This window comes from Panthera tigris, chromosome B4, assembly GCF_018350195.1.
Source record: "Panthera tigris isolate Pti1 chromosome B4, P.tigris_Pti1_mat1.1, whole genome shotgun sequence".
Classification (NCBI taxonomy): Eukaryota; Metazoa; Chordata; class Mammalia; order Carnivora; family Felidae; genus Panthera; species Panthera tigris.
The window spans coordinates 118244665-118265474 of record NC_056666.1 but is presented as its reverse complement, the minus strand read 5'-3'; the positions used below and the strand labels follow the sequence as shown (position 1 = coordinate 118265474).

General features: G+C 39.9%; 1 protein-coding gene, 2 long non-coding RNA genes and 1 other non-coding gene across 5 annotated transcripts; 1 reads left to right on the top strand and 3 right to left on the bottom strand.

Annotated features, from left to right (window-relative positions):
• Positions 1 to 6676: 6676 nt before the first annotated feature.
• On the bottom strand, positions 6677 to 13262 carry SLC25A3 (solute carrier family 25 member 3). Of its 2 annotated transcripts, none has more exons than XM_042992966.1 (8): positions 13161 to 13262; positions 12765 to 12925; positions 11390 to 11514; positions 9335 to 9514; positions 8684 to 8865; positions 7881 to 8053; positions 7101 to 7211; positions 6677 to 7017 (listed from the first exon to the last, which is right to left on the bottom strand). In XM_042992966.1, exons 2-8 carry the CDS (start codon positions 12919 to 12921, stop codon positions 6857 to 6859), a joined length of 1089 nt encoding a protein of 362 aa, XP_042848900.1. In that variant the 5' UTR covers positions 12922 to 12925; positions 13161 to 13262; the 3' UTR covers positions 6677 to 6856. The 2 variants fall into 2 exon arrangements, with proteins under 2 accessions (XP_042848900.1, XP_042848901.1); XM_042992967.1 differs by lacking the exon at positions 11390 to 11514 and adding an exon at positions 11099 to 11220 and having other exon boundaries at positions 13161 to 13261.
• LOC122240677 lies at positions 8125 to 8375 on the bottom strand. The gene has a single exon (XR_006220449.1). It is a non-coding gene; the product is annotated as a small nucleolar RNA SNORA53 (small nucleolar RNA).
• Positions 13263 to 13486: 224 nt separating the features above from the next.
• Positions 13487 to 17508, top strand: LOC122240433. Its single transcript, XR_006220172.1, has 3 exons — positions 13487 to 13678; positions 16400 to 16516; positions 17425 to 17508. It is a non-coding gene; the product is annotated as an uncharacterized LOC122240433 (long non-coding RNA).
• A 663-nt stretch (positions 17509 to 18171) lies between these two features.
• LOC122240142 lies at positions 18172 to 19652 on the bottom strand. Its single transcript, XR_006219498.1, has 4 exons — positions 19569 to 19652; positions 19400 to 19455; positions 18590 to 18628; positions 18172 to 18273 (listed from the first exon to the last, which is right to left on the bottom strand). It is a non-coding gene; the product is annotated as an uncharacterized LOC122240142 (long non-coding RNA).
• Between the last annotated feature and the right edge of the window lie 1158 nt (positions 19653 to 20810).

Here is a 20810-nt window from a genome sequence, read left to right as displayed (position 1 = left end):
GAAAGGTCATAGCCAGGGAGCTTCAGGAAAAGAATCATGTAAGCCTTCCTGGGTCTTTCATGGCTTTAAGAAACAAGTAAAGATTATCTAAGATAGAGTAGGGAAGTGGCAGCTAGAGCAGTTTAAGGGAGAGGCATCACAGATTGCAAGGGGTCTGCCAAGCCTCAGATGGAGAGTGCTCCAAAGGAACACAACTCATATGGTGATGATGTGACCAGAGCAGCCTAAGCAGAGAAGAAAATTCTAACATTTAAAACAGCATTATGTAACTCTACTTATATGAAATTCTAGAAAATGCAAACTATAAAGGCAGAAAATAGATCAGTGGTTGCTTAGGGACGGTGAGAGGTACAGATCACAAAGAGGCACAAAGAAATCTTAAGGAGTAAAGGGTATTTATTATGATGATGGTTTCACGGGTATATACATGTGTCAAAATTCATCAAATTGTATTCTTTAAATATGTGTTTATTCTACATTATTCCTCAATAAAGTTGTGAAATAAAGTACAATAATCTTAAAAAAAAAAAAAAAACCCACATACCATTAGTCCCAGTTTCAAATGCCTGTCATGAAAGGTGTGCAGATGGACAGAACTAGTCAGAGTATGTAGCTAACTTCCATGACAAAAAGCCCAAGGCACAGGGACCAGCCATTCTAGGATAAGAATTCATAAACTCTGAGTTGACTAGCTCATGTCTGATTTAATTTAGTAGAAACATATACAGTAGAAACATAATAGAAATATAGTAGAAACAACATGAGACTTTGAAATCAGAGAGATCTGGGGTCCAATCTTGGCTGTATCACCACAGAGCTCTGTGGCTTTAAATAAATTTAGTGTATATGAACTTTAATTTCTTCATCTGTAAGTAAAGACAACAATTTCTGCTTCACAAGACTGCTGTGAATATTACCATTAACATACCTTTTTTAAAAGATGTTATTCCTTTTTTTAAGTTTATTTTATTTTGAGAGAGAGAGAGAGAGAAAGAAACACAGGAGAGGTGGGGGAGAGGGAGGGAGAAAGAGAACCCCAAGCAGGCTTCATGCTCAGCACAGAGCCTGATGCAGGGCTTGATCCCATGACCACAAGATCATCACCTGAGCCGATTATCAAAAGTCAGATGCTTAACCAACTGACCCACCCAGGAGCCCCACCATTAACATATCTGAAGTGCCTGGCACATCTAATAAAGGGCAAAGCCATTAACTAATACAACAAAAGTTACATGGTATGTAACTATTTTTTTGGAAATAGCTCTACACCCCACAGGGTATCACAATAGTACATCCTAATGCAGTACAATACATATAACTTACAAAATATATGTTGACTGTTTCAATAAGGCTTCCTGTCAACAGTAGGGTACTACTAGTTAAGTTTTGGGGAAGTGAAAGCTGTATATGGGATTTTGACAGTGTATGTATGGCAGGGGTGGGGGTGTGGTGGAAATCAGCACCCCTAATACCACCACCCTGAGTTGTTCAATGGTCAACTGTATATAATTTCTTATGCTAAAGAAACAGTATGCAATTCCTAATTTAGCAGCAAGACTGCTATGCACCATAAACATTTTGGACATTTTTTCTATCCCAAAAATGGTATCCCAGAAATGTTAAACTCATTTTTCTAAGTTTCTTTTTTTTTTTAATTTTAAATTTTTGTTTAAATCCAAGTGGATTAACACACAGCGTAATAGTGATTTCAGGAGTAGAATTTAGTGATTCATCATTTACATATAACACCCAGTGCTCATCCCAACAAGTGCTCTCCTTAATGCCCGTCACCTATTTAGCCTGTCCCCCTACCCACATCCCTCCAGCAACCTTGTTTTTTCTCTGTATTTAAGAGTCTCTGGTTTGCCTCTTTTTATCTTATTTTTCCTTCCCTTTCCCTATGTTCATTTGTTTCTTAAATTCCACATGAGTGAAATCATACATGTATCTTTCTCTGACTTATTTCACTTAGCATAATACACTCTAGTTCCATCCACGTTGTTGCAATGGCAAGATTTCTTTTCGATGTCCGAGTAATATTCCATTGTATATATATGCCACATCTTCTTTATCCATTTGTCGTCAGTTAATAGACATTTTGGCTCTTTCCATAATTTGTCTATTGTTGATAGTGCTGCTATACACCGTCAGGGTGCATGTGCCCCTTCGAATCAGCATTTTTGTATTTTTTGGATAAATAGCTGGCAGTACAATTGCTGGGTCATAGGGTATTCCTATTTTTAATTTTTTGAAGAACCTCCATACTGTTTTCCAGAGTGGCTGCACCAGTTTGCATTCCCACCAACAGTGCAAGAGCGTTTCCCTTTCTCTGCATCCTCGCCAACACCTGTTGTTTCTAGTGTTGTTAATTTTAGCAATTCTGACAGCTGTGAGGTGGTATCTCATTGTAGTTTTGATTTGTATTTCCCTGATGATAAATGATGTTGAGCATCTTTGTGTGTGTCTCTTAGTCACCTGGATGTCTTCTTTGGAAAAGTGTCCAGGTCTTTTGCCCATTTTTTCACTGGATTGTTTTTTGGGTGTTTACTTTGATAAGTTCTTCATAAATTTTGGATAACCTTTTATCAGATGTCATTCGCAAAGTCATTTGCAAATATCTTCTCCCATTCTGTCAGTTGCATTTTAGTTTTGTTTCCTTCACTGTGCAGAAGCTTTTTATCTTGATGAGGACCCAATAGTTCATTTTTGCTTTTATTTCCCTTGCCTCCAGAGACAGTTCTACTAAGAAGTTGCTGTGGCCAAGGTTAAAGAGGTGGTTGCCTGTTTTCTCCTCTAGGATTTTGGTGGTTTCCTGTCTTACATTTAGGTCTTTCATCCATGTTGAGTTTATTTTTGCGTATGGCTTAAGAAAGTGGTCCAGTTTTCCCAACACCATTTGTTAAAGAGACTTTATTCCATTGCATACTCTTTCTTGCTTTGTAAGAGATTAGTTGGCCATACATTTGTGCGTCCATTTCTGGGTTCTCTATTGTTCCATTGATCTGTGTCTGGTTTTGTGCCAGTACCATACTATCTTGATGATTACAGCTTTGTAATACAGCTTGAAGACCGGAATTGTGATGTCTCCAGCTTTGGCTTTCTTTTCTAACATTACTTTGGCATTTGGGGTCTTTTCTGGCTCCATACAAATTTTAGAATTGTTTGTTCTAGCTCTGTGAAAAATGCTGGTGTTATTTTGGTAGGGACTAGTAAACTTGTTTTAAAACATGGTGAAACGTTTCAAGCTTTCACACAATAAAGATGACTTGATTCAGCTGTTACTTCTGTTCAATTTTGTTGTCATAAGGTATTCATAATTTAGCAAAAATCAAGTTTTCTCAGTTTTAATTGCTTTTAAAAACAATTTGAAACATATCTGACCCTCCTGGAAACTACTAGGCAATTCTATCTTGTCCTAGCATTACAACATAATTCTATTAAACTAATCACATATACTCATTCCACTGAGTTCTGCTTTATGGAGTGGACATTTTCTTAAACCAAATGTGAAAAACAATGGTCTTAAAATGTCATATTATTTCAGTATGAATAAATTTTAAAATGTAAAATGAGAATCACAAAACTTTAAGTGGGCATTTTTCTTGAATTTCTAGGCTAAATGGCTTTCTCTCAGAAATAGCTTTGAAATATATCTCTATACAGATAACAAGTGACTCTTAACAAGTTGAACACAGTACACTTGTAAATACCCTCAAATAAAATGTCTTTCTTGAAAATAAAACTCTTGTGGTGCCTGGGTGGCTGTCGGTGAAGTGTCCGACTTTGGTTCAGGTCATGATCTCAGTTCATGAGTTTGAGCCCCACATCCGGCTGTCATGGTGGTTCTCACTTTGGATCCTATCTCCCTCTCTCTCTGCTCCTCTCCTGCTCACGCTCTCTCCCTCTCAAAAATAAACATTAAAAAAATAATAAAATAATAAGGGGCGCCTGCGTGGCTCAGTCAGTAAGCGTCTGTCTTTGGCTCAGGTCATGGTCTCACAGTTCATAGGTTCAAGCCCTGTGTTGGGCTCTGTGCAGCTCAGAGCCTGGAGCCTGCTTCAGATTCTGTGTCTCCCTCTCTGCCCCTGCCCTGCTCATGCTCTCTCAAAATAATCAAACATTGAAAAAATGTATTTTTAGTAAATAAAAATAAAACTCTTACAGGGAGAGCTGGCTGAACTGCGTATCCTGTTTTCAAGTCCAGTCTATCTTTGGATTGGCTTAAAATATGTGTATTTCCATCCCTACAGGTTCTTCTTACATGATTGACACTCCTCCCAACAGGAGAAGTTCCTTTCCCCTGAAGCTGGGATTTAGTCTTCCGAGACTTCTGATGTCATGACAGAGTATAGTGAAGTGATGCTATGACTTCCACAGTGCTAAGTACTAAAGAAGATCCAGGTTCTGCCCAGCTCCACCTCAAAGCCCTGAAATTATGTCCAAATGCCCTGGAGCCACCATGCTGTAGATCTTAAGGAAACACTGAGCCAGTAACAGAGAGATGATGGTTAGAATAGCTCTATAGCCCAGATAAGTCAAAAAAAAAATTTTGGGGGGGGGGCACCTAGGTGGCTCAGTCAGTTGAGCATCCCACTTCAGCTCAGGTCATGATCTCACAGTTCAAGCTCTGCGTCGGGCTCTGTGCTGACAGCTCGGGGCCTGGAGCCTTCTTCAGATGGAAGCTCTCTGCTCCTCCCCTGTTCACACTCTCTCAAAAATAAAGATTAAAAAAATTAAAAAGGAAAAAACTTTTTTTAAAGCTCTACATCCAACGTGGGGCTTTAATTCACAACCCTGGGATCAAGAGTTGTATGCTCTACACCACTTGCAACTACATGGATGGAACTAGAGGGTATTATGCTAAGGGAAATTAGTCAAAGACAAATATGACTTTGCTCATATGAGGACTTAAGATACAAAACAGATAAACATAAGGGAAGGGAAGCAAAAATAATATAAAAACAGGGAGGGGGACAAAACATAAGAGACTCTTAAATATGGAGAACAGGCGAACTGGAGGGATTGTGGGGAGGCTGGATGGGCTAAATGGGTTTGGGGCATTAAGGAATCTACTCCTGAAATCATTGTTGCACTATATGCTGATTTGGATGTAAATTTTAAAAACATATTAAAAAAAAAAAAAGAGTTGTATGCTCTACCAAGCCAGCCGGTGTTCAGCGTTAAAGCTTTTAAAAAGGACCTCAGAGCTACCACCTATTTAACTTTATAAGACCCAAAGCAGAGAGTCCAGCAGAGATGCTCCTGAATTCCTGACCTGAGATTTTAAGTCTCAAGCCATTAGATTTCAGCTGATTTGTTACACAGCAATACTAACACACACTGGTGATGCCAGTTATGTGGGTTCAGACTACACCTGTACCTTTCAAGTCTGGCTCACACTGCACCCACAACCCTTTCTCTCTGCAACATTGGTCAAGTAAGTCTATAATCTTAAACAAAACAAGTGATGACATAGAGAAGTTAACACACAACTCAATGTATCTGGTTCCTAAACTTAGTTCACTCACCTTACAACATGGGTTTGTAGTGAAAACATCTCTCTCCCTCAAGACTCCTTATAAGTTTTTTCCTGAGGCCCCATCTATATACTTTACACAAGGGTTGTCAACTCAATCCAGATACTGGAAGCCCCAAGGTAAATTATAATCAGACTTGAAAAATGTTAGATTGGGCTGTTACACTTCCTAACCAAATATAAGCGGAACCTGAGCAGTGGGTTACTTTCTAGGTGTTTTTACAGCTACACTTTTTGTAATTTAGGAAGTCAGGTTTGTATGAAGAGAATTGTTACCTCAAGTAGTTTTGGCTTTCACGTGCTTTGGTCCTTTTAAAAACTATCATTTTAGGAGTGCCTGGCTGGCTCAGTCAGTAGAGCATGTGACCCTTGATCTTGCAGTTGTAAATTTGAGCCCCACACTGGGTGTGGGATTAGAGACTACTTCCAAAAAATAAAATCTTGAAATAAAATTACAAAAAATAACTATCATTCTAACAATCAGTCTAATTTAGATTAATTTCTACACCCAATGTAGGGCTCAAACTCACAACCACTCCTCCAACTCCCCACCAGGGACCCCTAGATTTACAAATGAGGATTAGTTGGGGTGCCTGGGTGGCTCAACAGTTAAGCTTCCTAACTCTTGATTTTGGCTCAGATCATGATCTCAGTCATGAGACTGAGCCCTGTGACAGACTCAGGGGTTGAGCTTAGAGCCTGCTTAAAATTCTCTCTCCCTCTCCCTTTGCCCCTTGCTCACTTGCACTCTCTCTCCCAAATAAGATAAATAAATAATAAAATAAAAACAAATGATATTAGCAAACTCATTAGGAGTTTTTAAAGTATAGTACGTGTTGCAAAAATCTGATTATATGCTGAAATTTACTTCTCAAAATATAACCACAAATATTTATCCATATTTCAATTTAACTACAACTAAATCAAGTTTTTTGAAAATTCAGGTATGTTTCTTAAAAATATAGGAACTCTCGTTTGACAAAACTTGAAACACACAATTTATGAGTAGGGATCAGAGTACTAAACCAACAGTGGTTAATTTGCATTTTTTTCCTTGAGGTTTTAACACTTAATCCTTTCCATTTTAGCATTAAATCTTTAGAAACTAGTTTTAAAAATAACCATCAAGTCACAGACAAATCATGAATAGCTGGGTTTATTTCAACAGTAAGTTTGAAACTCTCGCCTTAGGCAAGAGTACTACAGTAATTCTATCAGGAATAGACAATTTCCTACACTGTCAAATATATAAAAGTTTCTCTTGCACTTTCCTCAACACTGATCAACAAGCAGATCCAGTCCACATTTGCTTTGATCAATCTACTGAGTTAACCCGAGCTTCTTCTTCAGAGACTCTGGCATCTCAGGTGGAGGAGGGCGAGGGAGCCTGAAGTAGACCTTCACAGAGTCATAGATGAACCACTGTAGTGCAGTCAGAGTGCCAATCATGATGATACGGGCAAAGAGTCCCTTCCATACACCTGGTTGAAACATAACACATGAATGAGAAATGAAATATACCTAAGTGTTACTCTTGGTTTAGAGGAGCAAAAAAGAATCCTACCTTTAAATCCAAGTCTCTGGAGGACTTGAGAAGCACTGCTACCTTTCTCTTTATTCAACACAGATACCACAGAATCAGCAGGGTGAGAAACAATTGCACAGAAGACTCCAGCTGAAAAAAGTCAAGATAAATAATCCAGCATGGGATCAATTTAAAAAATTCATTAAGACAACCAACAACCTTTTCCTAATTTTTAGTTATTAAAAAAAAAATGAAATTTAGAGTGAGACGGACAAAAGTTATATGGCAGTCTACCCCATGTAAAACAATCCTCCAAAAATCTTTATATTCACATTTTAATCAACACTTTCTTTGTGTTAAAAATGTATTCTTGAGGGGCACCTGGGTGGCTCAGTCAGTTGAACGTCTGACTCTAGATTTCAGCTCAGGTCATGATCTCGTGGTTCCTGAGATCAAGCCACACGTAGGGCTCTGCGCTAGAAGTGTGGAGCCTGCTTGGGACTCTCCCTCTCTCTCTCTGTCCCTCCCCCGCTCACACTCTCTCTCTCAAAATAATTAAAAAAAAAAAAAAAAGTATTCTTGAAAAACAGACCAAAAACCCAAATGATGAGGGAGTGAAATCAATACATGCCAAAACTTAAGACATGCAAACGAGAAAACAATTCTTTCAGAAGCTAACAAGTATTTATGAATCCTAGAAGGCATATAAAATGCTATGGGAAGACTTCTTTGGAATACTTTTTTCCTCACAAAAAGAGGCCAATAATGGAAATGATTATTTGTTCTTAATTTCATAAACATGCTCTAAATAATTCATACCTATGTAACCTGCCACAAATGTTACAACCAGTTGCTCTGGCTTTGAACATTCACTTCGGGGCTTGGGAACCACAAACTTGTACAATGCTTCAACAGTACGTTCAAAGCACGCAAATTTCATCATGGTGTATGGTATCTGTCTCATCCAGAGAGGAGCAACTCCCTTGTAGAATCTAGGAAATCAGGAGACTTATTTTACTCAACTGTCTTTATTCACCTAGCAGAGATTTTCATTATTAACAAAAGTGTCCGCACACCAGTCGAGTCCTGATAGCAAAAAAAAATGGCAGCACAATTGCATGTCATTTCTATCAGAACCTAGGACTAACATGCAGGTATATTTATCTCACATGCCAATGACTCAAGCACCTTTGACTATACAACCGAAGAAGTTGCTGGATGTTTCTCTGACTGGAACTACAAGAAACAGAAAGTTTACAAGTAGAACTCAGTTCAAGATTAGCATCCACAAAGGTGGATCTAAGGAAGCATGTTGTGGCCAGACTATATGCCAATTCTTAGCTGGTAAACACAGATGACAATTCTAACAAGCTCTTCCCAGAAGTTAACAGTTAATGTCAAATATCGAGTTATCTGCAGACTGACCAGTTCTTTCTTAAGAAAAACCTGTAATTCAGGGCTCATGCTATGTATCAACTTGTCCTTGCCCCTGTTACGTTCTACTTAAGGGAGAAACAGACATTAAATAACATAATAGTTTAAAAAAAAAAAGTTTGGTAGGTTTATTGCTAACAAAAGCACTTCCCTTCTTATACTATAACTTTAGACAAATGTTTACTTACGCTTTTAAACCTTCTTCTTTATACATTTTGGGAGCTGCATCCCTCAAAGTGTTGGCATAACCTGGTTGGGTTTGAATTCGAACCTTAGCAGCTTCCATAGGAGCCAGGGCAATGTCAGCAAAGAATTCAGCACTGGCAGAGGCAGCCAAATACAGTGATGTGCGCCAGAGATAGGCATTCTCCTAATTGAAAAGCGTAAGAAGGAACATGTACTGCTGCTGCATTGGCTGTTTTCAATTAAGGGACAATTCAAGGAAATAGTTACATTTCAGGATGAGACTGAAAGTTTATAATCTCTCATAACCTTATCAACCATAGTACAATGTGAATTATTCTTTGAACATCTAGGTGCCAACATCTAGTTGGCCCTTGAACTACACAATGAATCCGAGACCTCTTTAAAAAACTCAAAATCCAACTTACTTGGGAATGAGCACAGTAGAATAAAAACAGCACTGAAATTTTAAAAAATGTATTTTTTCTCATTCGGTCTCTCCTGATTTAAAGCATGTTGCTTACCCTTTTTGAGACCATTTCTTCAGTTCTAAAATAAGGTGAGCAAGACAAAAAAAAAACAAACAAAAAGATCCTTTTCGGTCTTAAACTTTAAGTTAAAGCTTAGGACTTCAATTTCAAAGTTAAATTACATACCTCTCCAAGCATGTTGCTATACAAGACTTTGAAAACTTCATAAAAGCCAAACTTGCAGAGCCCCTGCATAGAGTAGCCAATGAAAGTCGGAGCCCATCCTTTAGCCAAACCACGAACACCATCCTCTTTCAGTGTAACTGAGAATCCATTAAATATGCCCTTGTACTTTTGGGGGTCCACCTTTATTTAAAACAAGAAGAAAAAAATTAATTTAACCAAAGAGCTATCGCTTCTCATAAATATTAAATTTTGCTATTATTAGTCTTTCCTTTTGGCTCTATAATAAACTTCAGTAACTACACAAAAGATAGGTTATTACAAGTTCACTGCATGATATCAACTGAATATCTAGAATTATCTTTGTAAATGTAACTTTATACATTAAGGTCTTTCAGTCAGAATTAATTTGGAGGGTTACTTAAGATGGTAAAATTCCTAGAAACATACATAAAACTGACTCAGATTTTTCACCATCCAACTCTACCACTTTAAAAAATTTAGTTTTAAAGCTACTGCCTAGGTAATAAGTAAGTCTATATCCCTAATGTATGTTAGCCTGTTAAGCAGTTTATACTACGAAGTTTTATGAAGTTAAGACAAATTTAAAAAATACAAGCTACGAAGGTACATGGACATAATGAGAATTTATCTTTTGACTTAAGAAATTAAATTCACTTCAAGAGACGTGTGTAAGTTTCAGCAAAGGTATATTTCATATCCATTCTATTAACTAATGGGAAAAGAAAAAAAAAATCTTATTTCACTATATCTGCCAGTACTAAAATGGCTGCTATACATCACCTTCCTGCCTGCTAACATTATTTCACTTTCCTTTACTTCACCTTCCTCTCTCTTTTAGGTAAGTGGACTTCTAATCCTGTTTGGGACAAATAAATTTTTGACGTTTGATTATTTTTTTTCAATAATCCTAATTTAAAATATTCTAATTGCAAAAAACTTTTATGTAAATATACAAGAAGCTATGCCTACATAATTTTAACACTAAAATAATGAGTATTTTTTTAATGTACATAATGTTCTGCCCTGATCTTATCAGTAAACAGGGACATGAAGTTACTTCAAAAATACACAAATGATTACCCACTCTGTCATGTAACTGCTTATAAAATGACAATTTGGGAGCATAAAGAACCGGCAGGCCTTGAAGAGGAACTCTAGTCAAAACAGCCCAGCAGCAAAAAAAAAAAAAAAAAAAAAAAAAAAAAATTTATAGCCAGGGTTTGGGATCCAAAAATCTGCCTACAATTTTATTTTTCAAAGAGAGGCATTCCAGGGCATCTGGCTGGCTCAGCCTATGGAGCATGCAACTAACTCTTCATTGCAGGGTTAAGTTTGAGCCTCATGTTGGAGGTTACTTAAAAATAAAATCTTGAGGCACACCTGGGTGGCTCAGTCAGTTAAGTGTCTGACTCTTGGTTTTGGCTCAGGTCATGATCTCATAGTTTCACAGGTTCAAGCCTCACATCGGTTTCTGTGCTGGCAGTGTGGACCCTGCTTGGGATTCTCTCTCCCTCCTCTGCCCCCCACCCCCTGACTCAAGCAGTCTCTGTCTCTCTCAAAAAATAAACAAAACAAAACAAACAAAACCAATTAAAATAAAGATCACGAGTTAAGAAAATTTGGGTTTGGTTTCCTGAAGTTTCTAGCAGTTGTAATGTCTTCAAATTTGTGAAGCTCTTTAAAAGTATTTGCAATTAAATCACACATGGAAGATACATTCAATGTTGCCGTCTCAATACAAACCTGCATACGGCATTTCACTAAATCCAGAGGAACGACAGCAGTGTGTGTCAGACCACAACTTAAGACCCCACCAAAGCCACACAGTGCATAAAACTTCATGGAGCCATATTCGCAACTGTACTCTGTAGTAAGACAAGACACACCATGCATTTCAATATAAAACTCATGTTACTGGTTATCAACTTACCTCCTGGACAGTTAGGTTTCCACACAGCTTGTTAGATGCTTACGTTTTACAACTTAAAAGCCATGCTTCAAAAATACACTTTTAGTCCAGCATGCAAAACAAACCTGCATTCTGCATTTAACCAGATCTAGAGGAACCAATGCTGTATGTGTTGTGCCACAGCTAATAATTCCTCCAAGTCCACAAAGGATAAAGAATCTGCCAGATCCATAGTCACAGCTATACTGCTCTGTTTGGTTGAAAAAAAAAAAATCAGGTAAATATTTCTTCAGAGATGACTAAGGCCACGGGAATGAAAGAGAACTAAGATTCCCTGGGAGATAATGCTATCACAACTGAACAACTTTGGCCACTGTTTACAATTAAGTTGAAAGATAATTTTCCACCTAGTTTAACAAGACATTTACTACCAAAATCAAAGAATCATTTAGATTATGAAGGTACTATGAGACATTACCTATTACCTATTTTGCCATACTAAATGTTTCCTACAACATTAATAGCTCTTCCAATTAAAATTAAACTTCAAGTTATTAAGTGCTAATGAAAACACACTTCAGAGTACAAACTCAGAGCACTGGACAAGTAAAAAGCTTGCAAACTTCTAAGTATACCCCAGCCACTAACCAATACTATCTCCACCTATGGATTCATGTAAGTATAAAACGAAACAAATTCCTGCAAATACATTTACTACTACGCAACAGTATAAGGACTTTTTTATCCACACCAAAGACATAACAAAACACATAAAGGATTTAAAAAGTTTAGATTTTACAGGCACACGATATAGATAACATCTACAGGACTCCTATAATTTGGTGTTTGGATTTCTCTGTACATTACACTCCGCTGGGATTCAAAACACACAATTAAGCTAAAGTTGAGTCTAACCAAAAAGAATCCGGAGAGATAAGACTAAAGGGATCCCTACCAATTACTATGGCCTTTTAATAGCCTATCTGGGGCTGCTGTCACCTCCTCTACCAATTACATTAAAACAAGAGACCCAATTATCTCTTACACCTTGGGTCAAGGAATATTAGACTTTGGGAATACTTATGAGAGGAAGGAGCATTTTTAATAACCAAAGTCAAATCAAGTAACAGACAATACAATTAGAAAGAACTGCAGGTGGCCTGCAGCTACCAAGGAGAGTTCACCCAATACTTAGCCCGCTGACCGGGCAGGTTACTGAGGAGAAGATAAGACGCTAGTGACGGCCTCTATAGCTTTACTTTCTCGAGGACGTGGAGGTCACAGACGGAACTGTGCCTAGGCCGTTCCACGCCCTTGAGAGAGGGCCAAGGATCCGACACACGGCCTTAGGGCGGAAAGGGCTGACATCCTAGGGCAAGCAACTGGGCGCCGTCCTGTGGTGCAGAAAACCAAGTGTGTCCTTCTCCGTCCTCTAGGCCACTAAAGCCGAATGAGCCACGAGGAACATAACGACCGAATCGGGCTAGGGTCTAAACTCACCTTCCACAGCGGCTGCTGCCAGATTGCGGGAGCGGCGGGGCGGACCCGGAGGCCCCGCGGGGCTGCTGCGGGGGCCCGCGAGGCCATCGTGTACCAGCTGCAAGTGGGGCGCGTTGAAGGGGTTTGCCCGCGCCAGATGCGCCACAGACGAGAACATCTTCCTAAGGGAACAGGGAGCAGCGGTCAGAAGAAAGGCAAAGAGACCCGTCAGACCGCCAAAGTCACCGGCACCCTAGGACCCCGACAAGGGCCTTCCTTCTGCCCGCCTCCGCGCCCTTGAGGAGGTCATGGCGGCCTCCACAAGGGAAGAGGTCGACCAGGCCTGCAGTCTAAGCAGCTCCCCACAGGGATTCCATTCCCCGCACCCACTGGGGGGGGAAGACCCGGCGCACTCACTTTCTAAGATGGCGAACACACAACCGCTCCTTCGGAAAGGCTGCGGCTCACAGAGGCCGAACGTCCTCCTGGCCCTTAGATCTGTGCCCTTCGCGCGACGTCAGCGTGACGCACGTTACGCGTCACTACAGCTGGGGCACCCATTGGCGGAGAAGAGCGCCGGTGCCTTGGCGTCATCACGTTCACCTAGCAACCGTATCCCCGCCCCCGCCTGCCCCGGCACTTCCGGCCCGGCTTCTGCACCGGAGCATTCGTTCTGCGCAGGCGCACATTCCGGGGCCGGATTTTTGAGTGGTGTGCGGTAGTGCTCGGTGACCTCCTGTTTTTGTCTGCCTTCACCTTCAAGAGTCTTTCTTTGACGCAGGAATTCCAGACTTTTACATTTAGATGAGTCCCAGGGTGGTAGTCATTTAAACAAACAGAGAAAAAAAAACCCTGAATGCTTGATGATCCATTATTTCGGTGTTGCTGTTAGAATGTTACTGCAGTATTTTGTGTTAACAACGTCTGCCATTAAGGTACTTTTTTTTTAAGTTCCATACATTGACATTACACATAGACATGTCTGCATTTTCCAATAGACTACAGGAAAGTATTTCAAAAGAAAATGTGCAACAAGAGCTCTTTAGACAAGACAGGTTGGGGGTTCATCACAATAGTTTATATGACATATTAAAACATTCAATAAATGCATTTTAACACTACTTGATAAACCAGATTGAAAGTGATTGGCAGAAGATTTTTTCAATAAATTTAGAAAACCATCATTAGACTCAGTTAACTGGGGGAGTTTAGTAGTTTAAACTCCTGTTAGAATTCTGGCTCTGACCTTGTCCTGGCTCTTGATAAAGTAACTTTGGGAATTCACTTGATCTCTATAAACCTGTTTCTTCAAAAAAAAAAAAAAAAATTTTTTTTTTTTCAACGTTTACTTATTTTTGAGAGACAGACAGAGACAACACATAAGGAGGGGAGGGGCAGAGAGAGAGGGAGACACAGAATCCAAAGCAGGCTCCAGTCTCTAAGCTGTCAGCACAGAGCCCAACGCAGGGCTTGAACCCACAAACCATGAGATCATGACCCAGGCTGAAGTCAGACATTTAACTGACTGAGCCACCCAGGCACCCCTGAACTTGCTTCTTCAAAGTAGCATGGAAGCAGGGAGCAGCCCCATCGGCTTGTACCGTTGTACAGAGCCTGTGCTTGATTTAATGCTCTGTTGTCACCATTTTGGAATTCTTAATAATTTGTGAACAAAAGGCCTTCATTTTGCACTGAAATTACAAATTACAAATTACCTGGTCCTGGGATGAGAGTAACATCCATCTTGCAGAGATTATGAGAACTCAATGAGACAATGTCTAAATATGGGGATTTTAGCCAAGAAGCAGAGCTGGTGAAGGGGTCACTGGATGGTAAGTTACTAAGAAGGTAGGGGAAATCTTGCTAAATTGACCTAACAGGATTCTTACTGAAGGCAGGCCAAGATAATCAGATATTACTTGGGGGATGATGAATTTGATAAGGTATTGAGGGTGATCAGATATCATGCCTAGGTGGGGTGCCTGGCTGGCTCAGTTGATGGAGCATGTGACTCTTGATCTCAGGGTTGTAAGTTCATTCCCCATATAGAGTGTAGAGATTACTAAAAGAATAAGTAAATTAAATAGATAACAAGGTTGGGAGATTTTTTGCTAACCTAAGTTACTAAAGTGACAATTCTTTTTTTCCCCCCATTTTATTTATTTATTTATTCTTCATCATGGTAAGTGTTCTCTTTTAAACCCCAATCCTATTTCACCCATCCCCACACACACCTCCCCTCTGGTAACCATCAGTTTGTTCTCTGATGTTAAGAGTCTATTTCTTGGTTGTCCCTCTCTCTCTCTCTCTTTTTCCTTTGCTGATTTGTTTTGTTTCTTAAATTCCACATATGAGTGAAATCCTATGGTATTTGTCTTTCTCTGACTTATTTTGCTTAGCATTATACTCTCCAGCTCCACCCATGTTGTTGCAAATGGAAAGATTTCATTCTTTTTGACAGAATTCTTGCTATAGGTGGGCTCTTGGAGGACATGTCCAAGGACAGTCCTAATTGAAAAGGAAGCTCAGAGGAGCCTAACTAAGGTCTGGTCAAGGAGAGAATCTTTGTCAACACTTTCCTATTCAGGGAGCACCTGGCTGACTCAGTTGGTAGAGCATGTGACTCTTGATATCAGAATCATGAGTTTGAACCCCACCTTGTGCAAGGAGCCTGCTTATAAAAGAATAATAATTAAAAAAAAAAAATCTTTCCTATTCAGTGTACCAAGTCTGACATTTTAATTTCATTTAATATGAGCTACCAGTGAATTTAAATTTCAGCTAAACTGTCAAAGTCCCTCTCAGCCATTTGAGCTAAAACGATGGACTGAGACACTGTTTACTGTACCCATATCAGTAAGTTTGGCTTGGTCTGGGTGCCTGGGTGGCTCAGTCGGTTCAGCGTCTGACTTCAGCTCAGGCCATGACCTCACAGTTCATGAGTTTGAGCCCCACATTGGGCTCATTGCGGTCAGCCCGGAGCCCGCTTTCTATCCTCTGACCCCCTCTCTCTGTTCCTCCCCCACTTGCGATCTCTCTCAAAAATAAATAAACATTTAAAAAATAAATAAAGTGGGCTTTATCTACCATTATATTCATTCTGTTCCATTTTAGTTATCACTACTTATAAAATTGTCTCCAAATTTAAGAGCATAAAACAATAAACAATTATTATCTCACATTTTCTGAGGGTCAGGAATCTGGGAGAGGCTCAACTGGATGGCCTGGCTCAGGGTGTGTCATGGGTTCGCTGTCAAGTGTTGGTTGGGACTGTGGTCTCTAGGGCTGGAAGACGTGATTCCAAACCCCCTAACTTGGCCATTGGCAGGACACTCCAGTTCTTTGTCAAATGGACCTCTCCATAGAGCTGCTTATGTCATGGCTCCCCCAGAGTGAGTAATTCAAGGAAGACAGATAGCAACCAAGAGAGAAGCTGCAGTGACCTTTATAACCTAATCTCAGAAATGACACACCAGCACTTCTGTGTTTTATTGATCACAGTCCAATCCGGATACAATGTGGTAGTGTGGTAGGCATCTTTGGGCCATCCTGGAGGGTGACTACCATGCAGCCAACCCAGCATTCTTTGTCTCCATCCCCATACATGTTGCCCAGGTTTCTGTCAATATAAATTTTGCATACTATTTATCTTCTAGGATCCCCTGCAATGGGTATAAAAGCTGTGAGAGGTGCTGATAATAAGTCTTGAGGAGGATCAGCAGACCCTACAAGGCAACTAACTACCTCAGGATGGGTCATTACAGATTTTACAGGTAAGGAGAGACTAAACTCCTCAAGCAAAGGAGGAAGGGCTGTTAATGGCAAAAGAGGTCAGCAAATTTAGAAGTTCACGATCTTAGTGTCATCAATCTGCCCATAGGTGCCCATTACCATTCCAGTATTCAGGCTCCCACTGCTGCTTAAAAACAAAAACAAAAACTAATTTTAACATGAGACCTTCAAGATTGGAAATTCAGTTGTAAATCAGGAATAGATTTTGGATTTGGTAAGATTTCTGATCCTTCACTAGAACTGAACATTTAAAGCCCTAAGCTCATCATTTCTTTTCCCGCAGTTATCCAACATAATTAGGATAAACCAACCAACTCCATTGTATTTCTTATTTTTGTTTAAAAATTTATAGAAGCATCTACATGGTTATCCAAAGCCTTGCCTTATTTAGGCACTTGATTACAGTTGTCCATCACCATAGGTGATGATTTAAGAAACTGTTTTTCATAATGAATCCCATGCACAACCAGTGTCACCTTTATCATTGACAACTGGTCATCAGAGCCTTTAAATCCAATCAGATCAGATAACCCAGAACAAATTCATAGAACCCATTTTGAAGGTTTAGTTTTTCTGGAATTACTTCCAATACCATTGTCTGTATCAGAGTTTGACCAGAGAAGCATAATCACTATGAGTCATATGAAATAAGGTTTATTTTAGGGACTAGGTCTTTAAAATTGTGGGAGCTGGAGAAGAAGTTTCCTCAGTGTCTGGGGTTTCATCTGAAATTGCAATAAATCGATAGAGCGTACAATCAGGCAGGAAAGCTGGACATGAAGTGAGGATGAGCAGGGACAAACTGGAACCCACAAAGACAAACTGGATCTCAAGAGGATAAACTAGACCATGCATCTGTTTCTTACTACCTACAATGTCAAAAATGCAGGTACCTGCAGGAGCCATGCTGCAAGTGCTCATAGGAGCCAAGGTGCTGCACATGCATCTGGGCCAGGGCTCAGAGAAACTGAAGAAGGTCCTGGAGTTGCTGAAAGAGTTCCTCACTTGGCCACTGCTCCACTCCCAGGTAAGCCAGCAGATCAACATCTGTGTGCGTGGGCTGCTGTAGCGCCTCACATCTTACGCTGACCTTCAGAGCGTAAGTGCTTCACTTCTGCCTTTGAAATCCTGCACAGATTTCCCTTGTGGCCAATTCTAACACAGAACCATATTTGAGAGATAAACAGAATTGGAGATGCTAGAGAAATAGGACATTCAAATAGAACTTTCCAACAGGCGCTTGTAAACTTACTAGAGGTTAACACTTATCGATTTGAGGATCATCCCTGCATGGGCAAATCACAGAAAATCCTTACATAATTCCTACCACAGCCATCTAATAGAGCGATATAATAAATTATGCAAGGTAGACTGAAGTTCGTTTTCCTAAAAAAGGGAAAAAACAAGTAATATCCTCAAGCACCTTAGATACTGTCTTTTTTATTAGAAAAATTTTTTAATTTTTTAATGTTTATTTATTTTTGAGAGACAGAGACAGAGCACGAGCAGGGGAGGGGCAGATAGAAAGGGAGACACAAAATCTGAAGCAGGCTCCAGGCTCTGAGCTGTCAGCACAGAGCCCAACACAGGGCTCAAACTCACGAACCCCGAGATCATTACCTGAGTCAAAGTCAGACGCTTAATTGACTGAGCCACCCACGTGCTCCTGATTAGAAATCTTGTTTGTTTATTTTCATGTCTCCATAAAGAGAATAGGGAGAAATTTATCTTTTTCTACCTGAAATAAGATAAAATGGACTTCACAATGGGGCTGTAATTTCCATTCTGAAAAGTTTTAAAAGTTCCAATGATCACCATCCTTCTTTGGAAGGGTATCCTAGGTTGAGCCTAGAGTACCGTGGTGTAAGACTGGGGGCTATCCCTTTACCAAAGTACATCCCAAGAGTACAAAGTGCGCCCTGAGCTCTGGCGCCCAGGTAAAGACACTTGAAGTTACCCATCTTGGTGCAGGGGAATGAAAACTGTGGCAGTTCTATCTGCATATTCAGGGATATTGTATTTTATAGGAAATAAAGGCAGGGGAATACTCTTACCTAGTCTTTATCTCTTGATATTTTGAAATTTCCTTCTTTCTGCAATTAAAAGCATAAAATATGTTTTATCTCAGAGGAGAAGCATACTTAGATATGTCAGACCCTAAAATAGTCCTCATAGAAATTGCACATATAGATGGCAACTTTAGTCACTCAGTGGCTATAATCTACTACCCTGACAACTTTTTAAAAACTTTTTTTTAAAGTTTATTTATTTTTGAGAGAGAGAGAGAGAGAGAGAGAGAGAGAGAGCCACAAGCAGGGGAGTGGAGGGGCAGAGAGAGAGAGAGAGGGAGAGAGAGAGAATCCCAAGCAGGCTCAGCATGGAGCCTAGTGCAGGGCTTGAACTCACGAACCAACTCGTGAACCATGAGATCATGACCTGAGCTGAAATCAAGAGTTGGAGGCCTAACTGACTGAGCCACCCAGGTGCCCCTACCCTCACAGCTTTTAAAGTTTATTTATTTATTTTGCAAGAGAGTGAAAGTGCAGGAGCCTGAGCAGGGGAGGGGAGAGGGAGCATGAGAAGAGGAGGGGAGGGGCAGAGGGAGAGAATCTTAAACAGTCTCCTCATGGTCACCGCAGAGCCCAGCGCAGGGCTTGAACACACAAATCCTGAGGTCATGACCTGAGCTGAAATCAAGAGTTGGACGCTAAACGGACTGAGCCACCCAGGTGCCTCCACCCTGACAACTTTTAAGTGAGGCCTTGTGGTCACAAGTTAGAAGTTACCAAATATGGTTTCTCATCAATGCACCTGGGGGGCTTTTTAGACACAGATGTTCTCAGACCTCAAAAGATTCTACTTACTAAGTCAGATGAGGAGTCCTGGAATCTGCCATTTTTTTAAGATCCCCAGGTGATTCCTATAAACAGCCAGGTTTAGGAACCAATAACCTAAGGAACTCAAAGCATGAGCCCATAGAACGAGTCTGACACAAGTTTCCTATCCCTAAAATGAGAGAACATCCTGAGTTACCTGGTTTGCCATGGATGTAAAGTGCTCAGTTACTACAAGGGAATCTCCGTTGATCTGGTTTGCTTCAAACTGTTCACATTGTTGTCGCACGCACAAGAACCACGTGCACAGTTGTGGTGTATACCATCAGTGCTCCGTACAAAATGGGGCAACTGCTTAAGTATAAAAGGAGACAGGGCATATCAGTGGTTCAAAGATGGACAATAGCCACAGGCTTAGTAACAATACAAGAAATTTTAGAGAGAAATATATATACTCAAAGGACAGCAAATATGAAAAGTAGTGAATAGGGGCGCCTGGGTGGCTCAGTTTGTTGGGCCTCCGGCTTTGGCTCAGGTCATGATCTGACAATCTGTGAGTTTGAGCCCCACATCTGGCTCTGTGTTGGCAGCTCAGAGCCTGGAGCCTGCTTCGGATTCTATGTCTCCCTCCCTCTCTCTCTGCCCCCCTCCCCCTCATACTCTGTCTGTGTGTCTCAGGAATGAATAAGCGTTAAAAAAAAATTAATAAAAAAGTAATGAATATAAAATGAAGGAATTAAGCTTTACTGAAAGGAGTAGAAATAGTTCCATTCAGCCTTAGAGATGTAGGACAGAGTATACTTAACAGCTAAGTTTATGCAGTGGGTCATCATGAACTGAAATGTGTTGTAGTTTTGTTGTAATTCAAACCTCATGTCACTTATGAAATATTTTTGCTCTAGATAACTAAGGGGCCTATTCACAAATGAGTACAGTTGCATTGTAGTCAACCCTAAATGAAATTAACCTAATGTCAACCCCTAAATGAAATTAAAATTTGTAAACATAAAGAAAGTTCAGGGAAAATTCTGCTATTATATCTCTAAACTTGGAAGGGAGTCCATTGGGAATAGCTTTAGGGAATCAAACACATTGTTTAGAGAGCTATGACTTCAAATGTTAGTGGAATTAACTGACTGACTTTATTCTTCTGAAGGAAACTGAATGTTGCTGACTGTTAACACAATCACAGTTAACTTACATAACACTAGCAATTACTCAAATTTTCTATCCTTTGTGTTGCTTGGAAATGTGGGAAAGAAACTTTTTTCCTTCTTTTGATTTCAAGAATGTCAATTTGAAAAATATTTAAATCATCTATCACTTAAATTACAAAGTAGGAGAAAATCAAAATAGGGTTTTGTCAACTGCCTAATTTACTTACCTAGGAAATTTATATGGTGGAATAATTTGTTCCTGGGTGTTTGATCAGACTAGATGT

What these genes read in the sequence shown, in the direction of transcription:
- SLC25A3 (XM_042992966.1), bottom strand. Translation starts at nt 12,921, where the DNA reads ATGTTCTCGTCTGTGGCGCATCTGGCGCGGGCAAACCCCTTCAACGCG. An exon ending in ATAGCAACATGCTTGGAGAG is followed by an intron (nt 8,866 to 9,334) that starts GTATGTAATTTA and finishes CTTTTCAATTAG; the next exon opens with GAGAATGCCTATCTCTGGCG. An exon ending in CCAGAGACTTGGATTTAAAG is followed by an intron (nt 7,018 to 7,100) that starts GTAGGATTCTTT and finishes TGTTTCAACCAG; the next exon opens with GTGTATGGAAGGGACTCTTT.